Consider the following 25630-nt stretch of genomic DNA (forward strand, 5'->3'; position numbering starts at 1 on the left):
TGTTGCTTCAGTTGCCACTGCTACTTAGGAATGCATTAAGCGCTGTATATGACACGAACATCGCATGAATAGCCAAAAAGCCAACACACACACATACACACGAGCCCACTAGCAAACACACACACACATACACACACGAATAATGATGGCGTAGCAGTGCTAAATAAAGAATAATGGTGGCATGTACGTGCATGTGCTTATGTGTGTGTGTCTGTGTGTGGATTTTTTATGCGGAAGTAGATCGAAAAGCAAAATGAGTGAAAATTGGAGAAATTATCACCATTTCGTCACTCACCGAAAGTTCATCCGCATCGTCAAACATTTTGTTACACACGTCATTTTGAATTCAAATGTGTCTAAAAATAGCACTTGAGAATCTCATAAATGTAAATGCATGCAGACATTATTATACATGAATGTGTTACTTACTAATAATAGATAAAAAAACTTGCCACGGAACTCTTTAAGGCAACGTGAAGGAATTATTGGCATAATGTGGCATATTGATTATGAGCGGATCAGTGATTATTATGATGATATTGGTATATCCAAAATTAAATTAATTTCTTCCATTTTAAACATCCAACTTTTTTCCTAACTTATTAGTAGTGGATACATCGTAGAATTCTTATCTCTTAATCTCGAAAACCTTAGTATCAAAACATATCAACGAACCAACTCACCGTTAATTATTGTTTTGTGTTCTATTCCCTTTTTAACATTTGGCCTAAGAATATACGTGGGCTGCTATATATATATTTCTGGCCTAATAATGAAAATAGGAATATTTATCAACGAAAATGGTTTTATTGTTTTTCAAAATATTCTCCATCAAGATTTATACACTTTTGCATGCGCTCAAACCAATTTTCGAAGCACTTTTTTTGAGCCTGTTTTTGAGCGATTGTCAAATTGTGCGGGATCCAACGAGAACAAACCTTTTTTACTGCCAGGTGTTCATGCAATATCGAATGTATGCTGGTGGGAGAAATGCATAGGCATGCCTCTATCTGAAGGTATGTTACATGACGGTCTTGCATTATCAGTTCACGTACGGCATCGATGTTTTCTGGCACAACGGCTGTTTTTGGACGACCTTCACGGATTTCGTCTTTGAGCGAGCGTCGGCCACGATTGAATTCGTTGTACCAGTTTTTCACAGTGCTATAGGATGGTGCTTCATAGCCATACAAAGATTTTAGTTCATCGATGCACTCTTGTCGTGAAAAATGATCGCACGAAAGTGTTTACGAGTTGATTCCATTTTTTGGCCGATTACACCTGGCTACACTTAGTGTTACCTAAGTCTGAAATATATATAACAGCCCTCGTAATTGTTATGAGGTGTTCTATTCATGACCTATTATCTCTAATATGACGTGGGGTTCATTTCCAGGTGATCTGGTCTTAATACCATTTTTAACATTTGGCCTAAGAATATATTATATCTGATCATTATAAATTGTGAAAATGTAAACTTTCGTCCTAAATTTGCAAATCCTAAGAAACATAACGTCCAGTACTCAAAAAAACGTTTCAAAATACAAAGAGATCGGGCGAATTTATAAAATTATTAGCCTATATTATAATATATATATATAAAAGGTAGTTCTACCCGACACAGACAACATTTTAAAAAGGACTATACGATCGTACAACCGACTTTGGTTACAATGGACATCTCGAATAATAACTAAGATATCTTTATGTAGACAAATATCCACCTAAATAAAGGCAATTTGTTTCAGAAAATTATACAAATTGGTCTATAACTTCATCTATCTCCCATGTAGGGATGGCTACATTTTGATATAAATATACTGAATATTATTTGAGTGCATTTTCGAAACTTTTTTAGACAAATTAATCAAAACTTATTTAAATTAGTTAACTCATTGGTTGATTAGTAGTAAAGGGTTCAAAAAACCTGAGCCCGATTTAATATTATAAAGTATATGTAGCTGCTTGTAAAGGACTTGTGGGGAAAGAACTGGAAAATTTAAAGTTGGAAAGCAAATCAAATTAGAGAAATTTTGGAAAAAAAGAAAACCATTCTTCAAGTTATATAAAAACTATATGCAAGCAAAAAAAAATTGAGTTTACATCTCACCTAACTCCTAAATCGATAGTAAATTTTTGATTAAAATGAATTTAGTGTAAAAGGGAGAGTTAATAAATTATTTTATTTTACAAAATATAGTACTATTATGAGTGTAAAAGCTATAATATATTAGGTCTACAACTTTACTTCCGCCGTTTTCCAATAGATGCCTCTAGGGTCAAACACTGGTCGATTAAATAGATTAAATCGTTTTATATCGATCTTAGACATTTGTGTCAACATTAACCCAACAAAATATTTGTAGAGATCTGTTTGCATCCCAAACTTATTCTCAAAACTGAAAATGTCACTTTTTGGCATGCTGCCAGAAAGATGCTCAAAAGTAGTAGGTAGCGACGGTCAATATTTTGAATAACATTTTTGTAACCGTTTTTATACAAAAAAAGTCTTAAATTTACAAAAAAAAAAACGGCGGAAGCAAAGTTGTGGACCTAATACACAACTTTCGGCCATAAAATATTTTTTTGTCTTTTATTGATTTATTACACTGTACAACACTCGGCTAGGTATTGGACCAAACTATTTTATTCCGGGAGATTGAGTCATAAGTAATAGTGGTAAAAGCTTGACCGAAAAGTTGTATAAACTATTGAATTAAGAGGAAAATTTAGATTCCTGAAATCTAGATCCTGAAATTAATAATATTTTTTTAAGTTCTTTTTTCGAACTTTGAATCCAAATATTTCGATTTTGGAAGCTCGAAAATCGGTTAATGCATTTTTTTAACTTATTTTATTCCAATACCCAGAAAAAAGTCGAATTTGTGGTAAAATGTTATTAATATTAATATTATTTTATTTCAATATTTAAATTTCTTATCAAAATAATTTACACGTAATTAAAATATTCGAATTTTTCACACAATTCACATTTTACAATATTGCTATTAATTAATTTTTATTATATTTTATTTTTTTTTTTCTATTTGGACCATTCATTTCATATTCAATTTTGTATTTGTGGTGAAATTAAGCAAATGTCAATTATTTATAATGGTGTAATGATTTAAAAATATTTTGATGAATAATCTTTTTTTTACACAATCGTATCAAATACTTAGCTTAAACTTGTGTGTGTGTGTGTGTAACAACATTTAAGAACACTTCAAGTATTAGGAATGAGAACAATTAGCATCTTTGTTCATTTAAATAAACATAAGTCAATATGTTTACAATACAATTTATGCTCTATTAACATATAATGCCCTGTAGGAAATCTAAAATCTCGCACAGGCTTAGAACCGAACCGAACCGAACATTACTGATCCAAATATCGTTGTGGTATAGACTCTTCTGGTGAAGCTGCCTGTCAACGTTGTGTGCGTGTTTTTTTAATACAGATGTACCTGTTGTCTTAATAATATTAAATTCATCTCTAATAACTTAGAATATACTATAAATTGATACTCGCTTTATTTTAATCAAAACTAGAATTATAGGCTTAATAATATTAGAATAATCGTGATTGGGTTTATATTCTGGCCGACTATTTCTTTTAAAGTATCTGTTTGAGTAAATCTCTGGTGGACAACTTTTTAAGCCACAACGAAATTAGAACCATTTTCCATTACTTTTTCGTGGATCTTGGGAGATGAAAGGTCCGAGGAACCGGCGCACTCTTTGGTTTTGGAATAATCCAAAGTCAAAGTTGGAGATCTGAAAGGGTATTTAATGACACTTCTTATTGGCATCAGAATTCCAGGAATCTGTCACAACATGCCGCCTTATTGACAGAATCTCCAACGATATTTTCGCTTTGATTGGAAAAATATTGCTCCATGGTAGCATTGGTGGAAACGTCTACCAAGCAATTATTTTTCGGCCATATAATGACATTTCGAGATCTAAACTGAAAACAATTGAAGGAAGATAATTTTTACATATCCTTCTTCTTCGCCAGTCAAGGCGTAGTCGAGTCCACAATATCTCTCCTTTTGGCAGTTTCCACCAGCGGATACTGCATCGAACACTTTCAGAGCTGGAGTGTTTTCGTCCATTCGGACAACATGACCTAGCCAGCGTAGCCGCTGTCTTTTTATTCGCTGGACTATGTCTATGTAGTCGAATAATATTCGGCGTATTCGCCATTGCCAATGTTCAAGGGACCATAAATCACCAAACCAAATATTGGCGACCAAATTTTAGCAGAACAAACTATTTTTTGCACTCAGTATATTTTAACAGATATTTGTTAGCTCATGAAGTCAAATTGACAACAGTTCTTTGTAATGGGTAGGTAGTGAGTTCTAATGAAAGTCGCTGTAGATTATAACCCCTTAAAGTAATAGTAGCGGTCTCTTAAAGAGATAATGTTAAACCTTTCAAGGCATAAAGGAAATACAAAGTTTTCACCAAAAACATCAGGTGATCGGTCTCAAACTAGTTAAGGCCTAACCCCAAACGGACTACTTTCATAATTAAGATTAAACAAATTCTTAAATATGCGCTACTGCGCGTTGAGATGCTAAAATCACGGTATTATATAATAAAAGCGCTTATATCTATTGATATCAATAAATGCCACTCATAACTTCCAATACAACAAACAGACAATTTGCTAAAGTCACTAGGCTTGTATTTACATACATATGTACATACCTATGGGCGGATGCTATGGTATGCAACATTTTATGAGATAGCAATAGGAAAACTTAAGCGAAAATAGACAAACATATGTTAAAATAGACCAAAGCGTAAAGCAAATGTGCGCAGACACACACACACACACACACACAGAAATACATGCATCATGATATTTATATACATATAAAAATACAATTAAGCTAAATGCAACGCCATTAAACGAAAAATTGAAACTTACAGTCACATTGCCAAGCAACCACAAATCTACACACACACAGACATACACATACACATGTGCACATATGCATTTGCTTAAACGCTTCACAAGGAAAAATGCGGAAATAGATTTTCATAGTTGGCAAAGCAATTCAACAGCGGCGGCAGTGGCAGTGGCAGCGGCAGCGCCGCGGTGGTTGGCAGCACAAGCCAACACTGCGCATGCGTGATCACTTTGGCAACACCACGGCACCGGAGCCGGGACTGGGGCTGAGGCCACGTATGGAGGCGAATGAAAAATGTAGAAGCTAAATTGTTTTCTCAGCGTTGCAAGTTGCACGAGCATTATGTGGCTAGCTGCCGCCGCCGCCGCCGCAGCCGAAACGTCGTGGACGCTGGACAAGTGCAAGTCAATTGGAGGCACAAATTGCCGGCCGTACTGAGCGGTCCGGTCGAGGAATTCCAACGAAGCAGCCGCGCGACGGTAGGCCTTCACGCTGAGCGACCTGCACGTCGACGGTTGGGTAAACGCTCGCACGGAGGAGCGCGAAGTCTGATTTGGATATGATTATGTATTATACAATGGTATGGCAACGATCTTAAGATTTATTTTATATGTTGTATATAGATATATATTTCTATTAGTAAGCTGTATAATTAAAGTTCATTCTCACTGACATGTTTGTCATGATTGAGTGCGAAGACAGCATATAATAAGCTTAACTTACACGTCCACGGATAAAGAGTTAGTTGTGTGTGCGCTTTTAATAAAGTTTTGCCGCTTTTGCTTGCCAGGTTCCGAAAGGGCCGGCAAATATAAACAACTCATACATTTCCCAGTGTTTCATTTTTTTCATTTGCTCATACATATGCAAATACACTGTTCACAGCTGAAGATCATCAACAGCGATCACTGTCATAAGATCAGCTCGTTGTCGATATTCTTCATTCCCAACGAAGTCCAAACTGATGGCATGCCATGCTTAGCTATGCGACCCAGCGTGGTGCTGCATGCCTTACCACTTGGTTGGTGATCGTATTGGCAGGCGCGCGCGCACCCACCCGTCGGCCCCTTTTCGGTGATCGCGACGTGCGACGACGTGACGGTCGCACGAACGTATGCGCTGCAGTAAGTCAACTTTACACTTACAACGCTGCAGCGCAGCCCAACAAACCGGGTAGAGGAAGACAATTTTTACGGGCACAACATGAAAGCCATAGCAGCAAATGTGCAACAACACAACAGCGAGCTCCAGGCCTCCGCGCCAGCAAATAAAGTAGGAATACGAATACGTCTTACCAACAGCAATGGTCACAGCATTGGCGCTAGCAACAGCACTCTGCGGAGCAGCTGAAATCGTGTAAAATAAAATATCAGAAAGTAGCCAAAGCTTGGGGCACAGCAGCGCTGCGGTGTGCGGTTCGCGACGCTGAGTACGACTGATTCGTCGCATTTCGTGTATTTACAAACGGCCAACAGTTCGTTGACCGTACAAATAGTGACCCACTAACATCCGCGAGTGCGTTCACCTCATGTGACGTATTACTCGATACAGCAAGCGAGCAGCACCAAGACTACCACAACCACAACCACATAATGCCAGCAACGAGAACGACGACAACGACGACGGACTCCCCAAATCGAGTATCGGCATGACTCGACATCATACGCCAACAGCAACAACAAAAACGCACAACACTACCATAAAAGACTGAGAGCTGCGGTGTTATCTCAGTATGCGCGGTGGCTGGAAACAAGTCGAGCCGGCAACTCAGCCTGCAAGCTAACAAGCTATGTATGCATACTCGCGAACCGGCTAACAGCCCCGTCACAAGCAACAGCCCCATGTGTCGACCGAGAAAGCCAAACAAGCTACCAACCAAGCACACACCCAGCATAATGGCCAAGCGAACCAACAACAGTGACAGCCAACATCGAACCGCGTTTGCGATGTGATCTTCTATGCAGTGCGGAAGTGTTCGTTGTGGAGTCTCTCGACTGTTGGCTTTACTTGGCTGGCAGCAGTGGTTGCGGAGTGACAACTGAGCTTGTCTTATTTTATGCTGAGGTTGAAAATATTGAGTTCGCTATCGACGTTGTGCGAAGAAAGGGCAGGTCTGACGGCCTACTCTTCAAGATCATCGCACGCCAAAAGGGAAGTGTTCGAAGAGCACGTAACTGAGATTTACTGATAGTAAGAGAACTGTATCCGATGCGCTGCTCGTTGAGTATTGAGCTTTTTGTTGATATCGGGGAGATCTTTTGGTGTAACTAGATTCTTATCATTTTATTAAAGACTTTCTTAAAGTTTTCCAAATTAACTTTTTGTGAGACATCGAATTTGAAAATACTCGTTTAGACCTGTGTAATGACCGAAAGAAAAAGTGCTTTATGAAAAGACAGAAGAAGATAAATGTAATTTTCAAAAGCTATGAAGAGGATATATATATATATCCTTTGCACTTGGTCTTTCCACCGGAGTGGAGGTCGTCCTCTTCCGCGACTTCCTCTAGCGGGTACTGCATCGAACACTTTCAGAGCTGGAGTGTTTTCATCCATTCGTACAACATGACCTAGCCAGGGTAGCCGCTGTCTTTTCATTCGCTGAACTATGTCATATTCCCGTCCTGATGTATGGCGCTGAAGCGTGGACGATGACAACATCCGATGAGACGACTCTTGGGGTTTTCGAGAGAAAGGTTTTGCGTAAGATTTATGGTCCTCTGAACATTAGCAACGGCGAATACCGCAGACGATGGAACGATGAGCTGTGCGATTTATACGACGACATGATATCAATATCATCGGCATACGCCAACAGCTGTACACTCTTGTAGAAGATTGTACCTTCTATCGATTTAGACTTTGAATTTTGTACTATTGGCCCACCGCTTGATAGTCGAATATTTTTTTCAAGACTTATTCTTTTAGAGCATATAGGAATAAAAATATAATCTCTAAAATGAAAGCGAAGTTCACGAGACCACCTTTTTTCAATGGCTTGGAAGTGTTTTCAGAGTCAATATATGAATCAATAGACCACAGTAGCTACGGTTGAACAATTTGGTTGGTTGGTTGAAAAGGGCGGCCCATTATGCTCCCCAGAGGTGCCCTGATAATTGCTACCTAAATAACTCGGTCGATTTGACGAAACTTCTAAGTTTTTTTCTTCCCAATTGCCCAATTTCTCTATGCTAAAGTATTGGTAGCCGCGGAAAGTGTCTCTTCTTAACCGTCTGTTAGCTAGGTATTCTCATAGCCTCATTGCTCCAGCGTCTCATCATCCTCTGGACCTGAAGAATTTATACTACATGATGTTGTTGGTTTAAAGTTTTTTGATCTGTGTGTGGTTTTATGATTACTTTTAGAGGATGGGATCCGGTAATCGAGAGCTCAAATCTGTTGAGGTTTCTTTATGGTAAACTACATGTTTATTTTTGAGATTGAAAGCACTTGAGTCTAGAGAGGACTGTGGGTATCTGGATGATTATATCAAATGAGGAACTTTGTTCTAGATCTTTTTCGTATTAACGTTAGAAAAACCAAGATCACCAAGATTACAGAACTACATAAATGTAAGTATCTCATCTCATTAAAAAACTGAAGATCATTTTGAACGATCACGTTTTTTAAAACTTAAGACTTGAAATAAAATATTATTTTTTATAGAAATCTTAAAGCGCAGATGCTTTCTAAACCCAGGGATTAGTAAAAATGTATTTATCGTGTCGGGGATTTGATCTCATCGAAAGGAATTCATCGAACGATTGGCTTTCATTAAAACTATACATTACCATAGTAGAGCTGACCAACAATTGAGGTTACGTTTTGGTAGTTTGCCATTTGTCGCATTTCTAAAATTGTGCAAATTATTTATCAGCCCACCTACATAATGCACACATTCAACAATTCACAATCCTCAATGACCGCACCTTTATGTAACTAGATCGTAATCAGTGTTGTTCGAAGCAGCTGCGGGTGTCATAATATTTATGACAATTCTACAAAAACTAATAACCATTTCACCCAACCTTATCGGCAAATCGGCAAACCGCCAGCATTTATTCAACTCGGGTACAACAGAGCGGGCAACGCAGAGGGCAAATTGCAAAGATATAGACCACCTTTGAGTGCGCCGACGGGGGGGTGAATTCATGTAAAAGATTATTAATATTATGCTCAAAGATAGTGAAAGAAATTACAAGAGGCAATGTCATAAAATGCCAGCAAAACAAAAGACAACAAAAATATTGCGAAAGTAAAATACAAAAATATATTTATGACAACAACAACAAGAAGCGCATGCAGATAACAGCAGTACAGAGTCAGCGAAACACACGGTGAACCTTAAGAGCCGCAACAACCTCGGCAAGCAGCATGCAACACACAATACAATATGAGTGTTGCACGGGTGCATGGAGACCCACAATATTTGGCGGTGAAAGTAAAAAGCACATAATTTTCCGATTTTTCCATTTTGGCAACAACTCAACAACAACAACAACAACAGCAATAAAATGTGCGCAAACAGCGTGTGGCGGCACCCAGCAACTTGGCTAAGAGCCGCACCAGGCACCCAAGCGATCGAGGCAAGCCAAACCACCAAGTCAAAGCCAGCTAGGAGGCAAGGTCAGGCGCACCCAATCGTGCGGCAAACGATTGAGGAAAATGCAATTGTGACGCTGGCTGACACATCGGACAAAGCGCCACAATGTGTCAGAGGGAAATTGTGCTGCGGTGTGTTGCGCGCTAAAACCTTGACATTTTCATGTGAAACCCGCTTTTTATCGCTTCATTAGTAACTACAAAAGCAACAACAACAAAAAATAACTACTATTGCAACAACAACAATATCGGCAGGGTCTGTAGTAGTGCGGCCGAAGGTGTGTTTGAGTGCGTTCGCTTGTGTGGGTTCGCGCGAGAAACACGATCGTGAACATGAACAATACAATGCAGCTCAAGTGGCTGCAATAACAGTAACAATGACAATTGTCAAAGAAAGCAGTATATATATACATATTATATATAACTGTGTGTGTGTGTGCGCACTCACACTCTCTCGGAGGTGTAAAAACAGCTAAAATTTATGAAAAAGAAATGAAGTTCATAATTTTAAGTGAATTTATGATGTGTCAAATATTGTGGCAGCGCACAACACGTTACGCTACGTGAGCGGCATGCAACACATGCACATTCGGTCCGTCACGACGGGGTGGTGGTGGTCTGTTCGGCAGGACTTTCCCGCGCGCACCTATTTCGTTTTTTTTTTTGTTTTTGTTTTCTTGTTTTTGTTGGCCCAACCCAAGTTGATTGCGAACAAAAGTGAAAGTAGTTTTACGGCCACCATTGTTGCCGCACGGTGTGGCAATATGGTCGCATTGACCGTGTGTCGCCGATTGTCATGGACGGCGCCTCACATCTATTTGCCGTTTGCCATTTTTCTACGAAAAACCCGGCGGAGTGAGTGAGCGATTATGGCATATGAGCATATAAATAGCGGCAAATATTTTGCTTTTGTTTTTGTTTTTGTGTGTGTGTGTAGGTGTGAGCGTGCGGGCGCCAGTGAGATTTTCGATATTTATTAGTTTATGCAGAAAATTGTCGTCAGATAAAATAATATAAAATAAATACATTTGTTGCATCTATATTACGATTGGAATTATTGCTGCAGGACAATGGATAAATGGCCGTCAAAATGCGACAAATGTCGTGTGAAACATTTTCATTTTCGTTCATCTTTTTTTTTATGACTCTTGTGTGTGTTTTTTTGGTATTTTTGCCTTGCTGCTCGCTCCCAGGTTGTTGTGTGGCCCGTTTTGCACGTGGTGTGAATGAATGCCAATGAATGCTGTGTTTCTCATGTAAAACGATATCCTTTTTTAGCGCCCTATACGACGGAGTGTCGGTGTGTTAAGCTCGTGAGATGCTTGGGTATCCAATATTTTTATTGATTTTAAAGAAGAGAGTTTTTGTAGTAGAGTAATATCCAGCGGTCAGTGTTACAAAACCAGACTTCAACTCTTTGATCATTCTTATAAAGTTTATTATTTTAATCAGCCTTAAGAGCAATCTAGACCTTGAATCTATGCTTTAAAAAATGGCGAAAAGTGACAGATTACATTCTCTGTTCTTTCTCCTTTCTCATAGATCTTTTTAGTGAATAGCGCTTTGTGGAGCTTAAAGGTAGTAAGCAATACGATGATAAAGCAACAAGTTCCACCTGAAGAACTTTATTAATATTAATGACCTATAGGCCTTAATCCTTAGTTAGATTAGAGCGGTTGCAATTCTAACTTTTTAGCAAATATTTAGGGTTTGTCATCGACATTTTCTAATGAAAGAACCAAGCGAAACATTAGGAAGACGATAATATCTGCCGAGGTGGGCTTCGTTTACTCTTATGATAGGATTAATTAACGGTAAATTTGATGTGTGAGTTATTAACGGTAAATATCGTATGCATACCGTGCGCTTCCACCGGAAGGAAAAGCGTTGGAATGCAGAAGGATTTGGCTTTCCGTAGGTCCCTCAAATTGACATCAAGACTCTTTTGACGTCACCAAGAGAAAAACTTCAAATTCCGGTAAAAATACTAAAAAACAGTGTATCATTTCCCTAAACTACAATATTAAGATTTGTGCAGAATAATAAAGCTTATGGAAAAAATAAGTCCCTAGAACAGTAGTAGAATAAATACGATAATAGGGCTGAGGACTGAACTTGTAGGTATTAAAGCCGAGTCCACAACAGCGCGCCATTCGTTTCTTCTTTTGGCAGTTTGGCGCCAATTGGTAATGCCAAGTGAAGCCAGCTTCTTTTCAACCTGGTCTTTCCAACGAAGTGGAATCCTTCGCAAAACTTTTCTCTCGAAACTCCTAGTGCCGTCTCATCATATGTTGACATCGTCCTTGATGTCCAGGATGGGGTCATGTATGAGTGAGAAAAGTTTTTGGTTACCATTGGCCAGGAACGATTCTTCTACACATGATGCAAGCAGTTCACGACTATCGGTTTTAGATCGAGTATCCACGAATCACCCTACGAAAAATCGAAGACAGATCTTAGTTGACTATAATTGCAATTCTTGCAATCGCCAAGAATCTTTCAGCATTCTCTCCTCTATTGAACATTAGGTCACAAGTTATTAAAAAATCTCAGTCTTCACGTCGTATGAGGTCTCTTCCCAGATGTTATAAATAGCTAGCTTATCGGTCGGAACGTCGTTCAATAATTGAAACACTGGCATTTTTCAACTTAAATACAGTTGAACTTCCATAACTCGAACTTCTATAACTCGAAGTTGTCCATAACTCGAACACTTGAATTGGTACTGTTGGTTCGGAAGTCTCTCTGACTAGAAGTTTTTTTTTGTGGATTATTGTGATTCGATTTAGGGAAGTTCAACTGTACTTATTTTTATATGAGACCTGGTCTACGAAAAGGGAGCTAACGTGCGAAAACTAGTTTTCTGGGAAACAGCTGTTACGTGAAAAAGCATCTCATCTTCCATCCGAATCAACTAAAAAGTGAAAATTGATTTTTTGACACCTAAGCCCCCTTTCCGTAGACCAGGTCACATATTATTATGAAAGCAAATATTAAATCGGTCTACATAATTCTTGTGTCTCAAAAAGCTCAACCACAACGCTGTAGCGCGCACTCATCCATATTTTCACACCATCCACAAAAATCAGTGAATTTGCATTTAGTGAGGGTAAATTGAATCCTGGTGGGAGCGAGCATAATGCAAATCGCAAAAACACCTGTTGCAGCTTCCAAAATTTCATCTACACCTACGCATCCTCCTCTGCGCCTGTTTCGGCTGGCCAACAACAAACGAACAAATTGACGAACGGCAGAGTGGCTGAGTGGCTAAGAAACCCTTTACACCCGATTAAACATAAAGCTTCGCAGCAGCTTTCGCATCAGCGAGTGTGTCCTTTGCGAGCGAAGAATTGTGAGAAAATCGTTGTGAGAAGCACGCGGCTGCCAAAAATCTGTGCCAATCATTGGGTATACTCGTGTATGTTTGTATGTGTGTTTGAACTGCTATGAATTGGCACACCAATATCAAATGTCCGAGGCAACATTGTATCGCAGCAGTGTGGCGCAGCGTGGCAGGTGCATATTTGGTCTACTCCAGACAGCGAACAGCCACCCAGGCATCCATCAGAGCCTCAGCGCACTCACGGGTATACATTCAATTTCGTCGTCTGGCTAAGTTCATCAATCTCTCGCTGTGCAAAATTTAAGTTTCGACATTTTTAAGTAAATATTGTCACCGCAAACTATTCGGCTAATTCACACGCTCATCACGTTATCCTCTAAATATAACGCGTACATATGTATATATGTGTGGGTATGTGTGCCTATGCTTGCAGTTGGCGCTCATTTCGCTTATGTTCGCTGTTGGCGCTTGAGGGGCCAAGTGGGTAGCGTGGCCGAGCGGTCTAAGGCGCTGGTTTAAGGCACCAGTCTCCTCGGAGGCGTGGGTTCGAATCCCACCGCTGCCAGAAAATATTTTTTACCATTTTTTCTTTAATTTTTATTAAATATATATTTTTTTAATTTTACTGATTATATTTAATAAGTAATCAGCTACTATATAGATATTAGGTTGGCAAATATATTCCTTCCCCCTTTTTATCTTTTGAATTTCGCGGCTATGTATAAAGCGCTCCAGAGCTCTTATCTGGCAATACTATACATCTTTGAAAGCTCTTGACATAACCTACCAAACGACGCTATGCATGATTAGTTTGGATATTGCGTTCAAAAGTTATAGACGTGTAAACATGGAGTGCACTAACGCCGAAATTCGTGCCGGGAGATTAATAGTGTTTTGGGGGATGGTACTCTATCACTTCGAACTTCGAACACTTCACATCGAGTTAGACCGGCAGTTATTTACCAAACTATTTTAAAACATCTGCAGAAGGCTGGATACATAAAAAAGCTTGATGTTTGGATCCCGCCTGATTTGACACCAATAAACCTTTTGGACCTGCGATATGCTGCTGAAACGGAACGAACTCGACTCACTTTTGAAGCGGATGGTGACTGTCAACGAAAAATGGATCACATACGACAATATCAAGCGAGAACGGTCGTGGTAGAACGCCGGTAAATCGTGGCAAACGGTGGCCAAGCCGGGATTGACGTCCAGGAAGGTTTTGCTGTGTGTTTGGTGGATTTGGAGGGGAATCATCCACTATGAGCTGCTCCCTTATGGCCAGACGCTTAATTATACCATCTACTGCGAACAACTGGACCGTTTCAAGCAGGCGATCGACAAGAAGTGTCCAGAATTGGCAAACAGGAAGAGTGTAGTGTTCCAACAGGACACCGCCAGACCACACACTTCGTTGATGACTCGTCAGAAGCTACGGGAGCTCGGTTGGGAGGTTTTATCACATCCACCACATAGCCCGGACATAGCGCCAAGTGATTACCACCTGTTCCTGTTCATGGCGAACGGCCTGGGTGATGTAAATTTGAGCTCAAAAGAGGCTTGTGAAAAGTGGCTGTCCGAGTTCTTCGCAAATAAGGAGGGGGCTTTTACGATGGGGGTATTATGAAGTTGCCGTCTAGATGGAAACAGATTATCGAATGAAACGTTGCATATTTGAACTAAATCCGATCACCGTAACACTTTTTATAAAGCATTGAATAAATAGCAAAAAAGCGGAAGGGATATTTTCCAACCTAATATATGTATATCTATATTCGAAACATTTACCAACATAACCCAATTGTTATTTTGATATTTTTTTAAATGTGACTCCATATGTTGCACGTTGTAATCAAATCACTGACTTTGCTTTCGGCCGCTGATTTCTCATGCTTCGCAATGTATACTTCACCGCCAGCCACTATACACCCCCACCAGCCTCCATACACCCCCGCCATCGGCAGGCAACGTCGCCATTAATGTCAGTGTTGTCGGTGTCACATCACCAATTCGCGCTGCGCCGACGGCCATATTCACATGGCAGCGTCTGCCTACTCGTCTCTCGACATAAGAGCGTCCCCTTGCCGCTCCATAAATGTTGTTGCGTTTATTTGCCTGTCTCACATTAGATTTAGTTCAATAGTTGTCTCTTGACTTCACTTGCCAACGCTTGCCGCTCGCCACTTTTAAGTGTGGCCGTCATTGTTGCTATTTGTAGTTGTATGTAGTTGCTACCGCATATTGCTGCAATCACTGTTGCTACAATTGTAGCAGCTCTGTGCGCCGCAGCGGTTGGTTACGAAACTACAGAAAAGCTTCCGCATTCATTTAAGATCTTTTCCATCGCTGCTGTTGTTGTTAGTATTGTTGTTGTTATTATTATTATATTTGTTTTGCTGTTTCGCTGGCGTTTGCAACGCTTCAACTGCTGCCGTCGCGTCATTGCTATTATTAATGTCGACTCCAGCTCCGGTTGCTGTGTTCAATTTGTTGTTGTTGTTCGGCTGTAGCTTTTCTCACTCTTTATGGCGCGCTCAGCCAGCCAAACAAGCCGCAGTGACAACTGGCTGTCGCCGCCAGTTGCAAGTAGCCAGAAGCGCTATCGCAGCAACTGCCACATAATTTTGAGCGACGACTTCTCGGTGACAGCACCGTTTGGGGCACAAGCTCTGCATGGATTTGGATAAAGCGTGCTCTTTGAGGCTTTACGAATTGGTTTCAACACTTCTTTTTATGGATTTTTTGTGTATAAATAAGGCTTATTAACACATTGATTTATTTAATTGATCGCTTCATGATCTACATGTGTGCAAATCTGTGGTTCCGTGTTTGTAAGTGATGTAGGTATGTTTTCCACGGAAAATATGCAGCAAAATTAAGTTAACTTCGCCAGTGGTTGTAAATCATAGATTCTTGGTTGAAAAGTAATAGAAAACAAGTAAGGAAAGGCTAATTTCCGGTGCAACAGAACATTTTATACTCTCGCAATTTATTGAAGAAATTTTATTAAGGTAACACACAATTTGACCCATAAATTCGGCATAAAGTTTAATAGAATAACGAAAATCATCATCAATTTGAGGGCTGAGGTAATTCCTGAACCGATTTCATTCATTTTCACCAGCTAGGTGCACTATATCCAAGACTACACGCTCACTTAATTTTTCAAAGATATCTCACATATTAATCAATACATAGTATGTATATGCGGAATAAAGCCCACCGTATTTTTGAAAAAGCTATATGTAATTAGGTATATGGGAGCATATGTTATGACCCGATTTTAATAATTTTGGGAACAGAGACAGACTATTAGAAGAAAACAATTTCCTCTGAATTACATTAAATTATCTGAGAGATTTACCGATATTTTCGGTTAAAATTTACCCTTATGCGCCGAGTTCAACATGTTCGATATCTGGGCCTTGAAAAGTTATAGTCCTTTTTCGAAAATTTTTTCACAAGTGATATGCACTATTTGTGTAAAGTTTTATTCCGCTATCTTCATTGGTTCCTTATGTATACATGATAAGGTGAAGGAATCAGGTGGAATTCAAAATTGAGTTAAAAGGAAAGTAGTCGCGGTTGTGAACCGATTTAGCCCATTTTCTATTCGTGTTTTTAGGGTGTCAAGAAAATATTATATACCGAATTTCATTCGAATCGGTCGAGTAGTTCCTGAGATAAGTCGGCGATGCCACGCCCATTTTCTATTTTGCAAAAAAATCTGAGTGTAGCTTCTTTTATATATATTTTTCTGTAAAATTTAGTATTTCTGACGTTTTTCCTTAGTGAGTTATCCCACTTTTAGTAATTTTCAACCTAAACTTTGTATGGGAGATGGGCGTGGTTATTATCCGATTTCAACTATTTGCATGGTGTGTGATGGGATACGTAAGAAAACCTACTGCAGAAAGTTTGGTTTATATAGCTTCATTGGTTTGCGAGATATAAACAAATAACCGATTTGGGGGCGGGGCCACGCCCACTTCCCCAAAAAAATTACATTCACATATGCCCCTTCCTAGTGCGATCCTTCATACCCAATTTTTCCTTTATAACTTATCGAAAGCAACCTCCTCAGGTTATATATGTATATATCTTAAGAACTGAATTTAACCTCATTTGTCTTACGCAGAAAATAGACTTAATTAATTTATTCTTATTTATCATTTATTCTTCGTTTCAGAAAATAAAAATTAATGTTTCCGGTTTGATCTTACCTTAAAGAGATGGTAAGTAGACTCTTGTTAACGTAATATACATATATACCACTTATAATATAATATATGGGTACAGGAGTGTTTTTTACATATTTAGCTAAATATTTCTGGAAGTAACTAATCTTCCAGAAGTTCGTAGAAGATTCTTTCGGATTCAGAAAAAGTATATATATTTTTATTTTATTTTTTTGAGACCAAGTTGGAACACAGTCTTGGCGATCAATTATTGCTAACGAACGATTTTTTTGGAGGTCTGATGAGAAAAAATGTTGCTGAGGTTATATATAGACAATACGTTGGATAGGTAGTCAACTTATACAATTAGGTTATTGTCTTGATCTTTAGTTCTCATGTCATCTATTTCTAACAACTTGTTTTTAGAGTTTTTCCAAAATAATTTTATGATATTTTTTGATGTTTGTGGTATGTAGCTGTCCAACAGCCGTGAAAATTATGCATGTAGGTTAGGTTAGGTTAATATAGTAGGCGAAAAAACCACACATAGACCAGTTTGGTCTTTTGCGATACCAGATGGAGTGCCGTCACGTAGTCAAAAGGGAGTAGTAAAGCTTATGAAATTCCTTTTGACATCTTTCTAAGATGTTTTCGTATAATGTTCTCTACGTCCTGTATTTACTTACAATATTGGGAAACTCCTACAGATCAGGCCCATAAGATAATTTATTTATAAGAAATACCAGTAAAACAACATTCCAATATAAAGGGGTTAAAAAAACGGTTTGGGATATTAATGAAATTCTTTATTCCTGTGAAAGTACATTTGATGTCATTATGTGTGAAACTCGATTTCTTTTGTATGACCGCCACGTGTACGCTTGTAGAAGTCTACACCCAATTTTCGATGGATTTCAAGCATAAATCGGCCGATACTGCTGCAATTTGACGTTCGATATACGTACGAAGTTCGTCAATCGTCGCTGGCTTGTTGGCATAGACCATATAGACTTGCCGTAGCCCCAATTGCACAACCGGGATGGCCAATTGACTGGGCCATTTCTTGAGATAATACGTTCAATAAATCGATTGTGACATACGCTATGTGGCTTGTGGTGCCATCCTGTTGGAACCGCATATTGTCCAAATCCATATCATTCAATTCGGACCAAAAGTATTCGGTTATCATTGACGGGTAGCGATTCCTTTTTACAGTAACGTGCCGGTCCTGATCACGGAATCATCACTGACTCCGAATTCCGGTAGTAAATTTGAATAATTTCGACTCGTTATTAGATCGTATATCTTTCCGTGATGAAATGGCAAACCTTACCGAAGAGAAATGTTAAAAGAGCGGGGAAAATATGGCGTCGTTTGCTGTCCCTATCGGCCTACTTGTAGCATCCCTTTTGAAATCCCTTTATTAGACTGCAGAAATAGAGAATTGCTATTCTCTCAGAAACACCATTCGAACCAAACATCTGCTAGAGACTTGTCTCGTTTCTCATTACTCATATTTTTCACCGTTATTTTACACAAAAAGGTGGCTGGTTACCATGTTTCTTTTTGTGGACTTACCCAGCAAGTCCTTACTAATTGAATTGTGTGTTTCATGAAAAATGGTTTTAAGTCGGAAAAATTAAATGGTTTTAAAACAAAAAAAACTCATAAAAGATACCGGGAGTTATTGATCTCTCGCCCACCATGATATGTAGCGAAGCGGTAAGATTGGAAGCTTCAACATTTTCAACTTTTTCAAGTGCATTTTCGCAACAAAAGACATACAAATGAAATGTAAAAAAGCGCACGTCCAAAAACTGGTCAAAATTAATTCCTATAATAAACGTAACGGTGCTTGTCAGAAATGTACAGTTACATGTTACAAGCTTACTGTTATAAAGTGGAACGTTGAACAGTCGCATCGGCAACTGATTCACCGCTTCGACCACACCGAAGACACATTGCCGTTGTTGGCTTCCACTAAAAAGAAACGAAAGAAGTACTCGCCCACTGATGCGTCGCACGATTCTTGTTTTGCATCAGGTATAACTGTAAGTGTGTATACATATGTACATATGTAAATGCATCGAAGCAAATAAGCAAGGTACCGTAAGGAGCCGCCGCAATGAAGAAGATCATCAGTTGGCAAAACAAGAAAGCAAAACAAAATGAAAGCACATAAAAATGCAACAACAGTGAACAACCACAACAACAACAATCAAAACAAGTCCAAGGCAGCCAAGTTGCACTCATTTAAAACCAATGGGCAGGTAGTAAACTGCGTACGACAACAAGGTAACAACAAGCCAACAAGATGGACCTCTGAAGCGACAAAAGAAAGCAGAAAGCGCACCGAAAGCAAATGCGAAACGAACGAAAGAAAGGCTGACAAGTTGTATGCCAACGCTAACAATGCAAGTCATCGCATGGACTTAGGTGCGGTGCTAAGTGAAGGGAGAGTACGAGGCACAGAACAACGGTAGTTTTAAGTGAGCCACCTTGTGGGGCATTGGCGAGAGCGGCGAACAGCGTGATCGGTGACAGTGAATAGTGGTCAACGGACAACGGTAAATTATGCAATCACAACATGAACGCGGCACTCTTGACCGAGTTTTCGCAAGCCAGATTAACGGTGCATGCGCAAGAACGATCGCTGTTAGCACTCACTAGCGCCGTTATTGTGGACGCAAACAAAGTAAGCAGCGCTGCAGTGAAAAATGAAGGAAACGATAGGAGATTGAAAAAAAAGAGCTTGCTGAATAATAACTTCGTAATTAGGGAAATTATAGGAAAATAAAAATAAAAACCCGAATAAATTAATAAGTAAAAAAAATCGAGAGGAAAAAGTCGGGACTGATCCTTCATCCCGAATTGTAATTTAAATTAAAAATAAATAAGTAAAAAACTAGCGTGGATAAAAATTTCGGGACTGCTTGAGAATCCCGAAATAATGACATTTTCGGTTTTTACCTTTCTGGATTGTTTATTGACTCTTTATTTTAACATATTTCGTGTTCATATTCGAAAACCTTCAAGATTTTTTAGACCTGATTAAAAAAATTGCAGATCCGACCTTATGTTGTTCTTGTAGCCAGAAAACATTATCCATATGATTTTTTTTTAGAATATTGCGAGTTTACAGTTCTTGGCTGGCTATAAATCTGGGTCCGTTCCGATTGACTGTCTCACGGAGTTAAAGTATTATCTTCTAACTTATAAATTACATATTCAAACAGAGCTAGATCACCGAAAGACATCATTTGACAGAATAATATCAAGACAATTCCGGTATCGCAGAGCCGATTATCGTGGGAACGGAGTTATATCTTCCCTTAAGTCCTGGTGGGCACTATACCGTATACATATATCGATTAATATCTTTTCCTTACGCTCTCTTAGTGAAAAGTATATAAATTTCTGTCTAGTTTTGGTTTCACTGAAACCTAACCCCCATTTTTAACCGAATCAAAAACTATTTTTAGCGGTGAATTTCATTGTGATTATATTTCGTAGTGTTTAGTGTAACAAAATTACATGCATATTTGCGGAAATAAGTACAAAAAATTAAAAGATTTCTTATACAGATCTGAAATGCAAAGCGGTTGTAAAAATCTACAAGTGGGTCTTAGCCAAGGCCACAATGGGTGCGGCGGTTGGTACTTCTGGGAATACGCAAGCGCTGGCAGCGACATCGATGTGTGTGTACTTGAGTGGTACGCTGGACTCTAGACCATGCTTGTCCAAGCCAGTGGCCTGAATGAGAAATGCGGCTGGAATCTAAAATTATAGAAATTAGATTAATTATAGAATTACAAGCCACATACAAAAAGTAAATTAATTACCTGGTGTCCTCGGGGTGTGCGTGTCGATGGTGCATTGTTGGCTTGCACAAGATCTTCACCGATCACTTTACCCTTGTTGAAATCGAAATCATCTGGACGCAATACGGACACCTCGAAGGGTTCACCAAATGACTGACCAGTCTCTTGCAACAGACGTGCATGTCCAGCCTTTTGAGCCACACTATTGTCAATGGCAATCGAGTAACCATCACCAGCTGAGATACAGGCATGGCCGGTCAATGTAGCAATAGTGAAGAGATGTGGATCGGGCAGTTTGCGTTCCACGGCGATCTCCTTCATGCGACACAAAGCATCCGCCATGCACATGCGACCCTCGGCATCGGTGTTGCCAATGCGTATGCGTACACCGGCGCGTGAGGTATAAATCTCATCGGATACATAAGATTCTTCACCAACGGAATTGCGTACCATGCACAGTGCAGCAAAGACATGCACATCGGCAGGCTTTTGCTCATTGACAATCTGTGTGGAACGATTTAGTTAAAATTCGCCAAAAATCCATATGAATATAATGAGATTTACTCACCTGCATGAAGCCAGCAACAGCGGCGGCACCACACTTGTCACGCGACATACCGGCCATCACACCGCCGGCCTTAATGTCAGCGCCACCGGTGTCGTAGGTGACACCCTTACCCACCAACATGAGGGTCTTGCGTGCCGGTTGTGGTGGCACATACTCCAGGAAGATGATGCGGCCGCGATGACGACTAACTTGATTGGCAGCACGATTGACGGCGGCGAAAAGTGGATAATCCTCTTGCAACACATTCAAATCACTAATCACTTCCTTCTTCAGCGACGACAGTACGCTGTTGACGTAGTCTTCGACGCGAGGTGGCGCCATGCGTTCTGGATCGCCAACACCTACAGGTGAAAACAATAAGAAACAATTTAAATAATGTTGCATACTTATAGGCGCATCTGTAAACGGATGGTGGTATGTGATGTTAGAGCATTGCCAGTAGCAAAATGCATTTACATTGAACGAAAATTAAAATAAATTCAAATTCATTTTGGAAAGAAATGCAATTTTCCACATTTCGATTAAAGTTCTACTCACCAATATCGCGTGCTACCATACGACCTGACTCCAAAACCAAAGCATCCTTTATTATTTCTTCAGCTCTGGGAGTATTAATCAAAAGTGATAGTTCCTTAATACGCTTCGCCTGCTGGGGCACATCTTCGCGCAGTTGAATCGGCTGTAGATTAATAATGTTTACTCATTATATTTTTCCACAAATATTCCACTTAAAATACCATCGCTACTTACAACATATAATTGATCCAAAGCACCCAGTACGGTGCAAAGTTCGGCATTGGAGAAGCGATTGCTGGCAGGCACCAACAGCAAAGGCGACTTGAAGCCAGCCTATGTCAATACAAGAAAGTGATAAGCGTTGCGATAAATATGTTTGTGTGTTTCCGTTATATTTGTTTTTCAAACTTTATCTCACCTTAATGGCGCGCTCCAATGACTTGGCTGCGGCTTTCTGATAAGTGCGCACATCATGATAATCTGTCAATTCCTGTACGGGCGAATAAACTATGGGCAAGTCCAGCTTGTTTGATTTAAAACATGAAACCACACTATCAAAAGCCTTATCAAATGCGCGATTTTCACCGAACTGCTCCACCAACTCTGGCGGCACTTGACGATCGATGATACAGAGTACATCACAACTGGACTTTTGTATGAGTTTAGCGATTTTCACGCTGCACGGCAAGAGTCTAAAGACAGGAAGGAGAAAAAAAAACATAAATTATCAATTAATTTTGTATCCCACATAACTCATCACTTTTTAAGTTCAAGGTAAATACAATTCAAGAGCAAAAACAACTGCACGCCAAGCGCGTATATGCAACCAATCAGCAGATCATTGTGTAAAATGTACCATTTGCGTTTTATAGCAATTGAAATTAAATGCTTTGTTGCATTCGCTTCATTTCCTCATCTGTGTTACTGTACGAGTGTGTTATAAACAATAATTTGTTTTGTCACGGTGTATGTATTTTTGAAGTGTCGCTATAAATAGGTGACTAACATTTATAACTTGCAAGTGATATGCGGCTGGTTTGGCTTATCTGCATGGAAAGGGGCGTATAATGAAATGTTTCAACACTCAAGAATGCAATCAAAAATGTTTTTTATACAATTATTTTATAAATATAAATTAAAATCAGCTTGAAGCGCACCTCCAAGCGTGGAAAACATTAAATAAATGGACTTATGCAAATGAGCATTTATTATTTATATAAACAGAGCGCATTAGTTAAGCAAACAAAAGAAAGTGCCAAAAGTCCCAAAACAGCGCACGTTTTAACATTCAAATTAAGTGTCGTTTTATCGCATTCGCATGGCTAGTTACTTGCACTGTATTTGAAAACATATTCCATTTAATACTCTAAACAATGTTTTTTTTTTTGTATTTGCTATATAAATCTCTTAAACATGCTTCAATAAAGGTGGTTAATTTACGACTCATATTAATCTAATCTAAAATTAATAAATAAAATAAAACACATAGTAACAAAAATTGTGCCACTAGACCCAAAGAAAACAATCTAAATTATCACAAGAGATTTATGTTATTTTATAAGTTTATGTTAGCTGATTTATAGTTCGATCTACATTGATCTACACTCTCTGATCACTGAAGTGTTTTTCTTATTTCCCTACAATTAGAGTTAAAACTGCTGTAGATTGTCTAATAAATTTGCATAAAAAGCTTTTTATCTGATTTTTTGCTTAATATTTTCTCTAATTTTACATTAATTCGCTTAATTAAACTAATTAATAATTTTATTTGATTAGAAGTTGCATTATTAAGATAATGAAAATGTACATCATAATCTCCCAATCTTTTAAAAACTCTCTTGTTTAACATTCTTTCATATTTGTCACTTACAAAGAGTTGGATACGCAAACTTCAACAAGCTGACTTTTTTTTCTTAACGGCGAGTTGCTCCGTCTACGATTAGCTGATCTTTTATGCGCCATTCGAACAAAATATTTCTTTTCAATTCTTATTATTTTATTTTTTTCAGTGCGTCAAATATTTTGTATTCCAAATCGTTTTGGGGTTACTTTGAATTACTTTGTTTTGATTATTTGGGTAGATGTACATAAGTAGGTGAACCCATGCATATTTATGAATATGCATATTGTAGTCCATTGGTATACAAGTTCAGTATTCATATAAGTAACTAATCTTGGTTTCAGCGACTGCTTCTGTTTACTTGTGTAGCTTTGAATTTTTGTCAACATTCCTTTTTTTACAGTGTGCTAATACTGGCAGCTGATAATTTCTATACCAAATGCAATAAATATTTAGTACACGTAGATAGCTTGAATCTCTCGCATATTAATAGAAAACTTTGTGAACAAACGTAAGCATATACACCTGTCTGTAGCTATCTCAAAACTTTGTACAGCATACTCCACTAGATATGTATATACATACATATAAAAACTTATACAAAATATCGCTAATTATAATGTCTAATCACGCAGAGAACTCAGCAAGCATCAATATGAAAAAGGCTGTATTTTTGTTATCTATCAATTTTAATACTACATTCAAAGGTCTACCGAAACAAAGACGCGATATAAATTAGTTTTTTTTTTACATTTTTCACTTCACATTCAAAGCATTTTATAGTTGTTTATTAATATTTTGCTTCAACTGTAAAACAATATTTATTAAAATAAAACAAATAAATGTCACTTACGTATCGGCAACCATGTCAAACAGTATTTTTTAAAGTAACAGGTATTATTAAACAATTTAAACAACCGACAACGACGACGATTGCTGCTTAACTGACTACTGCAATACAACTTTCTAATATTCCAACTCAAACAATACAGCAAAGTATGTTTTATGATGTCGATTTATCTTCTGTATATATACCGTCACGTTGACTATTGATAATGTAAAATTCGTTTTCCTTTATGGAAAATTTTTAAAATTTGTTACTAATCAGTGATTTTAAATTATAATCTAACTAATTATAACTATTAATTATAACTACTAAACTTACATAAGTTTGCTCTTGACATTGGGTCATACATATACATATATTTTTCTTTGTACTTACCTCTCAATTCCCATGACGGAAGCTGGACGTACAACCTTTTTATAGCTTTATTTTTTCTGCTGGTTATATATATGAGATGTGTTTATTGTTGGCTAGTCAAAACAGAAGAAAAACTAATTAGACACACTTTTTGTAACCAACGACGACAATACATGCAGAAAAAATGTTTAATAATGAAAAACCACTATCAAGTACATCACTTTATAAAAGCCGGCCAGAGAACTCCACGCTATGCACTTACAAATAAGCAAAGAGCGGAACGTGTTAATATTGCAGCTATCACTGAAGCTTGCAAAATTCACATTATGGCAATGCACCTGCCAAATGCATGATTCTCCGGCTTGTGATACCCTACGAACTATATACTTTGTGCTATCCACTACTCACTGATAAGTTTATCTCCAATGAGTAAGCCAAAAGTTAAGCTAAACAAAAATTAATTACACTTGTGCAAGTCTCTTTTGCATAATAATTTGCCGGCGTAGCTACTCACTGCCCTCTTCGTTTTAGTACCGGCAAACAGCTGTTGTAAACAGTGTGCCACCTTTGCAAAAATTTTCCCCCTTTTGTTTTTTTTCCTTCATTAAAGTAATTAAATAAAACAACACAACGT

At 38.5% G+C, this 25630-nt stretch overlaps 2 protein-coding genes and 1 non-coding gene across 8 annotated transcripts in view; 2 read left to right on the forward strand and 1 right to left on the reverse strand.

The window, feature by feature from the left end:
• The window catches only part of LOC105218430 (tRNA:m(4)X modification enzyme TRM13 homolog), a 793174-nt gene that overhangs the window by 614105 nt on the left and 153439 nt on the right, over positions 1-25630 (forward strand). For all 3 annotated transcript variants that reach the window (XR_008469969.1, XR_008469970.1, XR_008469971.1), the window contains one exon: positions 17062-17107. The gene's annotated coding sequence lies outside the window, so the exon portion shown is untranslated. The remainder of the gene's footprint in view (positions 1-17061; positions 17108-25630) is intronic.
• Positions 13353-13434, forward strand: Trnal-aag (transfer RNA leucine (anticodon AAG)). The gene has a single exon. It is a non-coding gene; the product is annotated as a tRNA-Leu (tRNA).
• On the reverse strand, positions 20526-25514 carry LOC105218427 (putative aminopeptidase W07G4.4). Of its 4 annotated transcripts, none has more exons than XM_011193997.3 (8): positions 25405-25514; positions 25018-25109; positions 22374-22647; positions 22190-22288; positions 21977-22118; positions 21440-21780; positions 20893-21375; positions 20526-20827 (listed from the first exon to the last, which is right to left on the reverse strand). In XM_011193997.3, exons 2-8 carry the CDS (start codon positions 25029-25031, stop codon positions 20663-20665), a joined length of 1518 nt encoding a protein of 505 aa, XP_011192299.2. In that variant the 5' UTR covers positions 25032-25109; positions 25405-25514; the 3' UTR covers positions 20526-20662. The 4 variants fall into 4 exon arrangements, with proteins under 4 accessions (XP_011192299.2, XP_011192301.2, XP_028900096.2 ...); XM_011193999.3 differs by lacking the exon at positions 25405-25514 and adding an exon at positions 25259-25275; XM_029044263.2 differs by lacking the exon at positions 25405-25514 and having other exon boundaries at positions 25018-25172.

The sequence above is a fragment of the Zeugodacus cucurbitae genome, chromosome 2 (genome assembly GCF_028554725.1).
Source record: "Zeugodacus cucurbitae isolate PBARC_wt_2022May chromosome 2, idZeuCucr1.2, whole genome shotgun sequence".
Taxonomy (NCBI): Eukaryota; Metazoa; Arthropoda; class Insecta; order Diptera; family Tephritidae; genus Zeugodacus; species Zeugodacus cucurbitae.

Coding starts and splice junctions, on each gene's coding strand:
- LOC105218427 (XM_011193997.3), bottom strand. Junction 21,376..21,439: donor CTGTTGCTGGCTTCATGCAG/GTGAGTAAATCT, acceptor CGTTCCACACAG/ATTGTCAATGAGCAAAAGCC. Junction 20,828..20,892: donor GCACACCCCGAGGACACCAG/GTAATTAATTTA, acceptor CTATAATTTTAG/ATTCCAGCCGCATTTCTCAT.